This window comes from Erpetoichthys calabaricus, chromosome 12 (assembly GCF_900747795.2).
Source record: "Erpetoichthys calabaricus chromosome 12, fErpCal1.3, whole genome shotgun sequence".
Taxonomy (NCBI): Eukaryota; Metazoa; Chordata; class Cladistia; order Polypteriformes; family Polypteridae; genus Erpetoichthys; species Erpetoichthys calabaricus.
Window position 1 is genome coordinate 148,494,594 of NC_041405.2, and position 13,288 is coordinate 148,507,881.

Here is a 13,288-nt window from a genome sequence, read left to right on the forward strand (position 1 = left end):
AGACCGATATTACAGAATAAAAGCAACTTTGCAATATCTGCCTGAATAGATTTGGATGCAAAATGTCACTAGCTTAATCACCTTATATGATATTTGTGAATATTTTCCAGTTTGTTATTTAAAAAAAATGACACTCTCTCTTTAGTAAGAGTACCCAAAGGATAAGGTCAGTATGTATTTTTTTTTTTTTTTAAACATGATTTTAATCAACTTGCCCTTTCCGAGGGGGCGGCACAGTGGGTAGCGCAGCTGCCTCGCAGTTAGGAGACCTGGGTTCACTTCCCGGGTCCTCCCTGCGTGGAGTTTGCATGTTCTCCCCGTGTCTGCGTGGGTTTCCGCTGGGTGCTCCGGTTTCCTCCCACAGTCCAAAGACATGCAGGTTAGGTGCATTGGCGATTATAAATTGTCCCTAGTGCGTGCTTGGTGGGTGTGTGAGAGTGCCCTGCGGTGAGCTGGTGCCCTGCCTGGCATTTGTTTCCTGCCTTGCACCCTGTGTTGGCTGGGACTGGCTCCAGCAGATCCCCGTGACCCTGTAGTTAGGATATAGCAGGTTGGATGATGGATGGATGTATATAAAAACTAAAAAAAAAAAAAAAGCCTAAACAGTCGGGAAGTTCTTAATGGAATGGAAAACTACATTTTAATAGATCCACTTCCTAAGAGAATTGTGCCGAATCCAAACCCAAACCCTACACTCTGATGAAAATGAAAGATCAGACCCAAAGATTTTTTTTTTTTTAAAGCCAATGTAAAGAATATCACAAACCAAAAGGTTGACGGATTCAATCACGTCCAGGAAGACTTCATTTTTCCTGTACTTGATGCCCTCTGACCTCCATGAGACAGCATTGGTAACGGTGGCAGGGGGCCGAGGGGCTCCAGTGTCCAGTTTGTGTCCCTCCTGGGTGATGTACCTGAAAACCCAAAGAATGTTTTACAATATGCTTAACTGACAAACACAGAGAGTCTCAAAAACAGGCTAAAGATCAGATCTCTTCCACACTGGTTGTTTTTTTTTTTTTTGCTAATGTGATGTTGCTAAACAATAAGATACTTAAACTCTGGCTACTGGAAAATCACAAAAATAAATGACTATTGAGCTTAAATGTATTAAACAATAAGGCTGCAATAAGAAACACAAAGTTCTGTCACATTCAGTGCCCTCCATAACGTGTTGCACAAAGACCCATTTTTCCTTGATTTATCCCACTGCTCCACAATTACAAATCAAACAATTCAGACATCGCAATCAAAGTGCACATTGCAAACTTCCATTTAAGAGGATTTGCACACATTTTGGTCATATGATGTAGAAATATAGATATGTAGGATATCATTGAGAGGAGTCGCAGTGCACGGCTCAATGGCAACTCTGGTTTGGAACTGAGAGGGATGGCTGCGAGGGCTCTGAGGGCAGATAGAGGGGCATTTGTTAGAGGAAACTGTGAGCAAGTGACACACCATCTGTGGTCTAGCCACCGATGTCCTGCTTACAGAGGAATCGGAGCATTGCGCACATCTGAATCTGTTCCTCGGAGAGTCGCAGTCAGGGCAGCTGATGGAACGGTCCTTACAGATGACACTGCAGTTGTGACCCTCTGGGCTGGCTACTTTGAGCAGTTGTTCAAAGCTGATCCTCTGGCTAGGATGTTGGATATCGCTGGGTCTACGGTTCTTGAGGCTGATCCTCCAATTAGCTGTGAACCCCCCAGTCACACTGAGATTGCACAGGTGGTGAACCAGCAGAGGGGGTGAAAGGCTGCAGGGATCTGTGGTATCCGGGGTGAACTTCTCCAGGCTGGTGGTAAGGCTGTCCACCTGGCATTGCAAGCAATCTTTGCTTCCATTTGGGAGACTGGCATCATCTCAACTGACTGGAAAATGGGACTTGTCGTCCCTATCGGAGCATTTTTTCCCTACAAGGTTTTTTTTTTGGGAGTTTTTCCTTGTCTTCATAGAGAGTCAAGGCTGGGGGGCTGTCAAGAGGCAGGGCCTGTTAAAGCCCATTGCGGCACTTCCGGTGTGATTTTGGGCTATACAAAAATAAATTGTATTGTATTGTATTGTATTGTATTGTATCTGGAAAGGGAAGGGTGATCGCCTGGATTGCAGTAACTACAGGGGGATAACACCGCTCTCTGTGCTGGATAAGGTCCTTGCTAGGGTCGTCCTCAATAGGATCCGTGATCACTTGCTCACCTACCAGCGACCGGAACAGTCTGGTTTTACGCCTAAGAAGTCTACCATCGACCGCATTCTGGCACAGAGGGTTGTCATGGAGCGCAAACGTGAATATCGGCAGAGTTTCTTTGCAGCCTTTGTCGATTTTCTCAAAGCTTTTGACTCAGTTGATCGAGCTGCCCTGTGGGACATCCTGAGGATTTGCAGGATCCCCTCGAAGTTACTGGATATCATGGCTGGCGTGTACACTGGTACTGTGAGTGCTGTGGAGAGTGGAGGCAGGACCTCTGCGTTGTTCCCAGTTGATTCTGGGGTTCGTCAGGGGTCTGTTTTTGCTCCTACTCTGTACAATGCTTGTATGGACTGGGTGTTGGGCAAGGTCGTGGGGTCCAGTGGCTGTGGGGCATCTCTTACTGATGACAGGTTCACGGATCTTGACTTTGCTGACGATGCTGTGATCTTCGCGGAGTCAACGGAGGCTCTGATCGGGGCACTCGAGAGACTGAGCGAGGAGTCCGAGTGTCTAGGCTTGCGACTGTCCTGGTGTAAAAACCAAGATGTGTGTCTGTTTGCGGAGAGAGTGTCGACCTCGTCGAGAGGTTTACTTACTTTGGCAGTGACATTCATGTCTCTGGTGTCTCTTTCTATGAAGTCAGTAGACGGACTGGGAGAGCATGGGGGGGTCATGAGGTCGCTGGAAAGGTGTGTGTGGCGCTCCCAATATCTCTGCAAAAGGACGAAGGTCCAAGTCTTTAGAGTCCTGGTGCTTTCTGTCTTGCTATATCTTTGTGAGACATGGATGCTATCCAGTGACCTGAGACAAAGACCGGACTCCTTTGGTACTGTGTCTCTCCGGAAAATCCTTTGGTACCATTGGTTTGACTTTGTGTTGCTCATGGAGTCCCGAATGAGGCACATTACCTGCATTATGGGGGAGCATCAGTTACGGCACTACAGCCATGTGTCACGTTTCCCCGAGGGTGATCCGGCTCGTAAGATCCTCACTGTTAGGGACCAGAGTGGCTGGACCAGACCAACGGGTCGCCCATGTAACACCTGGCTGCGGCAGATAGAGGGTCATTTCCGGAGGGAGGGACTGGACCACGTGTCTGCCTGGGGGATTGCAAACCGGGATCCCGAGATGTTTCGTTGTGTAGTGGGTGCGGCAACACAACTTGACTTGATGTAGAAACGGTCACTATAGCTTTATAACCAAACCCGGGGATTGGTGAGGTGAGCGAAGCGAGCAGGGGGAAGAGCCCCCTAGTTGTAGAAATAATAATAATAATAATAATAGCAGCTCACTACCCAAAGCACGGAGCACCTGGTCTCGAACCCGGAACATTTCGGTTATAAGGCAGCAGTTCTTACCTCTGCACCATTTGAGAATACGTGTAAACTCCCTGCTGACTGACATTTGAGCTTGCGTTTTTAACTCATTGACAGCCACGTGTAAATCGAATGTTTTTTTTTTTTTCTTTGGTTATATTTTTGAATAAAAGCGCACATTTACTTGATATTTGGACTAAAGTCTTGACACATTATACACTTCTTGTCATTATTAGTATAACATGGAAAAGGAATTACCGATGTTACTGCAGTGCCTCTGTTCTCCATATGACCACAAGTATTAATACCGAGCTTTCTGACTTAAACAGCTAAACAGGGAGTGAAGATCATTTCCTCCACAAAACTGAATATTATGCTACCTGTTGTCGCAGGAGGCTGGGGGGTAGTCCCAGCTGGGACGCCTGGAAGGACCGAGAGGTGGCGCATTCATCCTCCAGGCCACGAGGGGGCAACTGCCCAGGATCGGAAGAGGGCCATGGAAGGGGAGCAAGAAGGCTCAAGCCCGTTGGGACCTTTGGTCACTGCCAGGGGGAGCCCTGAGCCTCAGAGAGCCCAGGAACCATCTACTTCCACACTTGGGAAGATGGATGACGATCCTTCCAGGGACATCTGGAGTGCTTCTGGGTGCTCTCCCGACACTTCCACCACACCAGGAAGTGTCGTCAGGCAGAGCATCCGGAGCTTGTCCGGGTGAGAATAAAAGGGGCCACCTCCCTCCAAACAGGGAGCTGGAGTCAGGAGTGGGAGCAGGACGAAGCTCCCGTGGAGAGAGGAAAGGCGGCCCAGGGATGTTGAGAGAAAGGCCCGTGAGAAAGGTGATTTGGACAAAGAGCACAGTGTGTTGTGCGGGACAGTGTTGTGTTTGTTGAAGAACTGCAAATAAAGGTGCATTTTTGTATAAAGATGTGGTCTTCGACTGGTGGCGGTCTCACACTGCTGATTCTTCACCAACTTGCTGAACAACAAACACGTAAGGTGGAATGACAATAAATCAAATTGAAATGAACTGTATTGGTTTAGTGGATTGAAAGGCGACAAACCCATAACTCACTCTTGAAGAATCTTGCTATCTGTGGTCTGGGGGTAGCCAAAATCCATGAGCTCGTCCATTAGTTCATAGATGATAACAAAGTTGTCTCTAATGCTTTCTTCTTCCAATTCTTTGAAGTATTCTGAAAAGACCTGCAAAAGACCAGGAAGACATCATGAATACTGTACAATGCAGTCACTAACCACTACCACAAAAAATAAAATGAAACTTACAAGTATTCTGCTCCAACAGGAATCTAATCCTGGCATAAGTGACTCACCTGGACAATCTTGTACAAAAAAGAAAAGACCAACGATACACAGGCATTCTTCTTGGATGTGGCGACAACTGAAAAGAAAACTTTGTAAAGGAAAATATCCTTATTCAATTAGTGTTGGATTTTTTCCCCAGTGTAACAGCTACATGCCCCTAATTCTTCAGGTGTAATTATAAATGTGGATTACCACTTTAATACTGGCTTCTTACCAAAACATACACCGTATGACACATGCAAGCAAATAATAAAACACAGTACAGAGATTTTAAAAAGCCACAAATCCATCAAATGTCTGGCGGAGTAGTGGCTCTGAGGTTAAGGATCTGCGCTGGTATCCAGAAGGTTGGCAGTTCGAATCCCTGTTACTGCCAAAGGGGATCCTACTCTGCTGGGCCCTTGAGCAAAGCCTCCAGGGGTGCTATACAATGGCTGACCCTGTGCTCTGATCCAAAGGGGTATGTGCAAACTAACAAATTCCTAGCACAAGATATTGTATATGGCGAAATAAAGATTAAAAGTATGAAAGACAATGATCCCAAGTACAAGCAAAGACAACAGTGGAGAGGCTCAAAAACAACAACAAAAAATAAAATGGCCTAGTCAAAGTTCTGATCTCAACCCTACTGAGAAGCTGTTTCATTGTTTGAAAACTGCACTTCATCCGATTAATCTGAATGACGTGCAGACAATTTGGTAGGAATAATTGAGGGTGGGGGGACAAAAATCACTCCTGAGCAGTGTGTATAGCTAGCTCGGGCTTAAGGCTGTTGTTATGGCAAAAGTAGGCCCTGCTAAACATAGAGGTATGGAGTCTGAATACAGGTAGTCCCCGAGTTACAGACATCCGACATATGACTTACGAATGGGACCACAGCTGCTTCTTCACCTGTCTGGGGGACGCGATGCAGGCTCCTCAGTAACTGCCGCTCCGTCATCTCCGGCCTGGGGATGCTGCAAGCGGTGGCTGGAGGAGGGCGGTTTCACTGCTCATGCAGTGTAGTGGTGGCTCTGAGGCTAGGGATCTGCACTGGCCATCGGAAGGTTGCCGGTTCGAATCCCGTAAAGGCCAATAGGGACTCTGCTCTTTTGGGCCCTTGAGCAAGGCCCTTAACCTACAATTGCTGAGCGCTTTGAGTAGTGAGAAAAGCGCTATATAAAATGCAAAGAATTATTATAGTGTAGTGTACCTCAGGCGGCTCCGGTTGACGAATGTGGCGGTGGGGGCCACACCCCAGTCATTCTCAGTGGGCGGCTGGGTGCGCGGAAAGTGCTTGTGTGCAGGATGGAGGCTTGATGGAGTGGTTCGCTATCTGCCCACCACACCGCCGCAGCTACTGCTCCTGACTGGACAGAGGCTGGATGGGGCAGAGGTGGGCGTTTCACTACCCGCCCACCACACAGCCTTGCAGTGTCCCTCGAAAGGCTGCCCCATTCGTTCTCGGTGGGCGGTTGGTGATGCTGCAAGCGGTGACCCAGTTGTGGCTGAACGGAGGCCATTGAGGGTGAATGGGGCGGCAGGGGGCAGCATTGTAGTGTGCCTCGGGTGGCTGCCTGTTGAGTGGGGGCAGTGGTGGGAGATTCACTACCTGCCTTTGGCCGCACCCTGTTCGCTCTCGGCGGGCTGACGCTGCAGGCAGCATACTGTATGCAAGTGGTGGTGAACTGCCCCTCGCTGCCCTCATTCATTCTCAATAGCAAGCCTGCTTGTACTGTTACGTATATAGCAGGAAGTTGTCTCTCGTCAATACACCAGACGTGCTGACGAGGGGTGCCATCCTGCTGCGACAGCGTGTGCAGTGCTGTGCAGAAGAGCTCATCTTAACCTTCTGTCTTCACCCTTCAACAATGTCTCTGAAACACAAATCTGATGCAAGTGCTGGAGATACAGTAAAGAAGAGAAAAACCATCACCATGGAAAATAAAGTAGAAATAATAAAAAGGTCAGAGAGAGGTGAAACTCCATCATTCATTGGTAGAGCACTTGCTTACAGTCGGTCAACAATAGCATTTATTAAAATAATGTACCTGTTCCAACTTGCATACAAATTCAACTTAAGAACAAACCTACAGTCCCTATCTCGTACGTAACCCGGGGACTGCTTGAACTTATGCAAGCAGCTTTATTCCAGTTATTAAATCTTTTAGGAAGACACTTTTGGCAATTTATTTACATTAGCTTTCAAAATAAACTTTCAGAACTGGTCAATAAAAACACTTCTTGGAAGAATACGTGTATGTACGTATCTTATGAAATCCAGAGAATGGCGAGGACCTTCAAGAGGACTGAATACTTTGCAAGGCAACATATTTGCCGTTATTTCTAACTTAATTTTTTACACTTTATTCCCCAACATCCTGTAATCAATGTTATGTATGCGTAAAGAAAATGGGTGTGTGCATATTTTCAATGGAGAAATTAATGACTTTTCAGTGTCCATTTGCTCAGTGGAGGATTTAACTTACAGTACGTAAAAGAGGAGCAATGACCAGTGAAAAGGCGGCCTTGAGGGCATCACAGATCATGACCAAGCCTTGACACTCATGACGAAGATTTATTTGACGATTAATACTCAACCCAGAAAGCTGATGCCTTGCAGTATTGGTTTGACCACGTCTGATAGGCTGAATGGAGGGTGCATCTGCTTTGACAGGACAAATGTAAAAGGGTTCTACAATTTCAAATGGAATCAAAAAACAGCAATATAAAACACACCACAGGCTCTTCAAAAAGCCTTTGAGATTCCTAATCTTTATATATAATCTTCATTTGGATCTTGATCTTTGTTTGTCCGCGAATTCACTGCCTTGTGTGGTGTTCCTGGTGTGTTCAGTAGAGGGCAGTAGTGATGGAGGAGGAGAGGAAGTGAGGGGGAGGATCGTTGGATGAAGTTGGAGTGTGGTGATTAAAGAGGATTGAACTAAAGGAGACTACGTGCTGTTTGTACTGGCTGAATACACAACACCTTGGTTGTTACTTTTCTTTACAAACACTGTCGATACCACTCTTTGTGTTTAGATCTGGCGTCGACACCGTGCTTTGTGTTTAGATCTGGCATCGACACCGTGCTTTGTGTTTAGATCTGGCATCGACACCGTGCTTTGTGTTTAGATCTGGCATCGACACCGTGCTTTGTGTTTAGATCTGGCATCGACACTTGCTTCGTTGTCGAGACTGTGGTTTTTTGTGTTTCTATCGACCGTCGTTGGCAGCATTTCGTCCAAATCGAATGTTCACCCACTTCTTGGAGTCGGCAATCAGAGTATATAAGTCGGGCACACTTCTGTGATTTTCCATCAGTCGGCGTTTGGAGTTCAAGAAAGAAGCATTGGTTCTTTATTACTCTTTGGATTGCCACAAAGCAACCTGCGAGATTGGAGAAAGGTTGAGAAGAGATCGTGAGAGGAAACGACAGTGTCATGAAAACGAGACGGACTGTGAATGGAGAGAAGCAGAAATGCTTCTCCACCACCACATAATTACTATTCGGACAGTGATTCCGAGTAGCCGTTCCTATCGAATCAATGTCCAAGGGTTTTGTTTTGTAATTTTGTTTCTCTTATAAAAAATCATAATGCTGTGCGACGAAGGGCCCAGTTCACGACTGGCAGCCGCGTTTAAACAGGGGGCCCTTCACAGACAACTTTAACACGCGCAACATAGTTGGCCGCACATGGCTAGTAAAGTAATACTAGTCATTGCATGATGTGAGATTCAGCCTATCTCCACCCTGCCAGTTAAGTGTTTTTGTGGGTGGGGGGTTGGGGGTGGAGTTTTAGTATCGGATGCGAATACTTTGAAAAGCAGCTTATGACATATTCCGTGAAGAGCTCAGCCACCTATCAGACATAAGAGTTTAAAAACACAGGAGCTACAAATATACATGGTGAGCCAAACTGAACTACAACATTTCTCAAGGACATTGCCCGAGGTAGTTGGTGTGGGAGGTCCGTTGATAGGCGATCCCTTGTAGTTTTCAGTTGGCCACATGCCTTGGTCCGGTGCGCACCATGCTTTCGCTGTCGAAGCGTTCTTCAAAAACAACGAATCCAACATCACTACGCAACGCGCCTTCCGAACGCACTTCAGCATTCCTCCTAACAGTGATGTCCCAAATCAGAAAACAATTCTTCAGAGGGTGGGGACACACACGTGAGTTTAGGAGGCAGTCAACAAGCCCAGAGGTGAGTGAAATATCGCTAGACAAGGGGCTGATTTGTGGTACTAATGCTTCTCTCTCTCTCTTTCGTCAGACACAAAGAAGAAAAATACATGAATTAATGAATTTCCCCTTGGGATTAATAAAGTATCTATCTATCCATCTATCTACCAGACTTCCAGATTCCCAAGATGGCCGCCAAACGTCACTTCTGGCACCTTCTGATAACGTCGCTTCCGGCTCCATCCAAAGACGATACTTCAGGTCCCCCGAAGACAACGTCACTTCCTCCATCACATCACTTCCAGTTCCTGTTGAGGACGTCGTATCCGTCTACCAGTTTCGACGTCATTTTCTGCCAGCTCATTTCTGTCAGCCATTTTGTTCATGTATAAAAATGGCATCTGTTGTATTCATGTTATCAACTACTATGTAAATGGTTTTTGATCACACATTTTGCCTCTGCATTTTTCTTTTGTCCTCTGGATATTATACGGGTCCCCAACTCTTTCCCGTTGTGGAAGTATTTTTGTTCATTATAGTCGCTAAATTTAGACAGACGGGTAGAACATTGAACAGAAACTCTCCAGGCCGAACTCGGACTGTACGAACGCCTGAAAACATCCAAGCTGTAAGGGTATCAATTTTTCAGTCTCCTAGACATTCAGCGTGCAAACCTGCTTCTGCCTTAGGCATTTCTAAAAACATTCTGAGAAAGATTCTGCATGAGGACCTTAATTCCCATCCATACAAAATGATGGTAGTGCAGGAACTCACTGAGAGAGACTCTCTAGAAAGTTGAGCAAACCGTTCATCGAGATGCTATTGTCATGTACAGCGACGAGGCACATTTCCATTTGAATGGTGGCATAAATAATAACCAAAAATTCCACTATTGGGCTTAAAACAACCCTCATGAACTTCAGAGACCCCTGCACGGTGAGCGTGTTACAGTGTGGTGCGCCGTTGTAGGCCCTAACTTTTTTGAGGAGTGGGGAGCAACAGTCACCGTCACTTCAGAACGTTACATTGAAATGCTAGAGAATTTGTTGCGGCCCCAACTGGAAGAAATGGATGTGGTGGATGCTTGGTTTCAACAGGATGGAGCAACAGCTCATACGGCACAGAAAATCCATGCAAGTTTTGCGGGAGATGTTTCTGGGGAAGCTGATCTCCCTGCACGGGCGATGTCGGGTGGCCTTCACGTTCGCCTGATCTCGATCCATGCAATTTCTTCTCGTTGGGGCCATCTCAAGTCGAAGGTATACACATACTGACCTCAAAACCTTGAAGCCCTCAAGGACGCTGTTCGCCATCAAATCACCGCTATTCCCCTTGAAATGGCCAAACGAGTCATGCGAGCGTTCAGAAATCGTCTCAAAGAGTTTATCACGGATGATGGCCATCAATTTGAAGACATCATTTTTAAAACAGAGTGTATACCCTTTTTTGTGTTGTACTGAAATTTATTTTATCCTGTAGCATTATTGTAGAATAGATGTTTGAAATGCGGTATTTCTTTTTGGCTCACCCTATACAACCGCTGCTTGATTAATGGAATTTTCCTCTCTATATAATAAAAATAATAACACATTTTATTATATATTAAATTGGCTGTGTTACCCAGTTTCCCCTAGGAAATTTCCCTAAGACAATGGGCCTCGGTTATACTGCTGTGAGTTAATCAGATGCATGAGAAGAAATACTTTTCTGATACTTTTCTCTATACAGTGTTTCGTGTTTTTTATATTTACCATAGCTAATGTTATTTATTTCACTGCAGCTCCTTACTCTTGAAACGCTACGTATAAATAGCCAGGAGTAAAACATTCCTGCCATAGATCAGTTCTTGCTGTTCCTAGTGACTGGCCATGGCTTTAGCTGAATATCAGCAGTAAAAACAGATTCACACGACACCATATTCTTTTGGATTCAAACAAGTAATTAATAGGTGGTGGAAATAATATATTATTATGGATTTATCCTGAAAGCCACAGCCAGACAATAGAGTTCTAACACCGAATTGTGGTTTATACCTTAACTTATTACACACAGCATTGACATTTACAAAATGTACATTTACATGGCCCATGCAATGAACTGAATGTCTTAAGTAATGTACTGAAAAGAAGAGGTGAAAAGAACTAATATTGTGAACTATGCACAATGTACACCCCTTCTATGTTCTGGCAGTGGGGGACCTCCTTTACTGGGCTGTGCAAGTATTTAAACTGACTAAGGCATTCTGTGGGTTGAGTTGTACCCTGGACCTGAAGCTCTGTTTCTGTTTTGTGAATCAGAACTCCAAAGGGATGCCCCCCCCAGTTCTCTACAATATTGCATGTATTTGACCACAAAAGGTGCCCTCCTCAGTCTTCAAAGTGTATATATAAAATGATGCTCGACCTACCAAGGGGGACAAACATCCCCTTCATTGTTTGAATCTGTATGTAATTTAAATCACTTGAGGAGGACTAAGAAGAACATGACAGAACTGGGAGTACCGCGAGTACCCAAAGATGCCACTCCATCCTCTACCTCCCTCTCCCTCTATTTTTGCTCCTGGCATGCACTCGAGCTTTGTACTGCTTGCTAGACTTGTGTACTTTGAGCTTCACTGAACTTTCGTCGTTCCACTTCACTTCTGCCAGAGGCCTTCATCTGCATTAAGCAGCAAACCTCATTTCTGTGTGCGATTCCTTCTCTGCACTCAGCAAAAAAAAAAAAAAGAGGTACGGTGTGTTAGTACAGCCTTCTCACTATAATATTATTATTAAGAAATATCGACAAATAAAGAATCGGGTTGGCTAATTTTCTTTATTCTACAAAGTCACTAAATTCACAAACCAGTCAAAGCATTTTTTAGACTTTCTATCATTGGGGTTGTTTTCACTAAATACTGAAATATCAAAATGTTGCTTCTGAGCAAATAAATACTGCCCTAGATGTACAGTCCTGCTAAATTTTAGCTTTTTAACTAAAATGGAAAATAGCATTGGTGAGTGAATGTCTGTCTGTCAGTCAGTTGACTTTGCATGTTATTGATCTAGCTTAAGATTACACGACCATCAAATGTTGTTCTGTGTTTTTATAACAAGAATGTATTCAAAATCAAGTCAGAACAACTATTAGTGTGAACTTTTGTTAATACAGCATCTTAAAATTTTTCAGGTCAACATTCTAACTGAAGCCATGGTATCGACTGACAGTCGCACCCCAAACACTGCAGCAAAGTAGAAATAAAGAGATGGCTCTGAAAACTTTCAATGACATCTCATTTTGCCACAGGAGGTCATCTAAAGAGAGATTAGGGAAAATGTTCCCCTGCAAATTATTTCACAGATCTTTATCATTTGTTTTTTAGTGTCTAACTGAATGTGGGGAGGCAAAATGATTAGGACTGCTGCCTCGCGGATCCAGAATCCTGAAAATGGTCACCGTCTGTATGGATTCTGCATGTTCCTCCCACATTCCCAAAAGAGACAGAGTTTAAATTAAATGGCAACTCCAAATTTCCCAGGTGGGGTTCCTGCTGTCACACTAGATTTTTAGAATATACTAGCTGTGTAAGCTCGTGCTGTAAAAAGCTGAAATCTATTAAGAATAGCTTACTTGCTTTAGAAATAACAGACTCGGCCTGAGACTAATGTCTGCTTAGGAGTTGCTTGCTTGCTCCTAGTTAATGTAAATGTCATATTATACATATTAAATGTACACAGATCTACAGAAATACAATGAAAATCCTGAAGCTTGTATATATTATACTAGCTGTGTAAGCCCGTGCTGTAAAAAGCCCAGGGTCCTAAAAACTATTGAAATTGTCAGAAAAAAAATGTAAATAGAAGATGTCAGGTAATTGAAAGGAACTACTCTGGGCATCTCTCTCTTAGGTTTCATTGTGCCGACATGCTCACATCGCTTGTGTATTAACGGCGGGAGGAAAAGTTAAAGAGATACCGTTTGCCGACGTTAGTGGCTAAGCGACTTTGTCTTTCTTCGGAGGTTTCGTTTTGCTGACGTGCTGGCCTTGCTTGTGTTATTAGCGGCTATGCGAGTTTTCCGTTTCCTCTGAGGCGGAGCCCTTACCCTGACTCCACCTCTCACTTCCGGGTCGGACAGACAGACACACACACACTTCCACACGTAGACGTTTATATATAAAAGATAGTACAAGTAATAGAAACAGTTTGTTTTTTTTTCAGATATTCTTAATTTTGAAAAAGCATGTTCTGTTAGAATAAGATCACAGTACTAGAGATAGAAGCTGACTGACAGCCAAAAATCTAAAACTGT

The 13,288-nt window shown here is 44.6% G+C and overlaps 1 protein-coding gene and 1 long non-coding RNA gene across 2 annotated transcripts in view; one reads left to right on the plus strand and one right to left on the minus strand.

The window, feature by feature from the left end:
* The window catches only part of ap1m1 (adaptor related protein complex 1 subunit mu 1), a 113,687-nt gene that overhangs the window by 76,549 nt on the left and 23,850 nt on the right, over window positions 1-13,288 (minus strand). Inside the window, exons 3-5 of the mRNA XM_051935014.1 lie at window positions 4,842-4,909; window positions 4,583-4,713; window positions 767-914 (exon numbers count right to left, since the gene is read on the minus strand). Of these exons, the coding sequence (XP_051790974.1) occupies window positions 767-914; window positions 4,583-4,713; window positions 4,842-4,909 (347 nt within the window). The remainder of the gene's footprint in view (window positions 1-766; window positions 915-4,582; window positions 4,714-4,841; window positions 4,910-13,288) is intronic.
* LOC127529878 (uncharacterized) overlaps window positions 1-13,288 on the plus strand; it is a 71,718-nt gene that overhangs the window by 8,218 nt on the left and 50,212 nt on the right. The gene's annotated exons all lie outside the window — the stretch shown is intronic.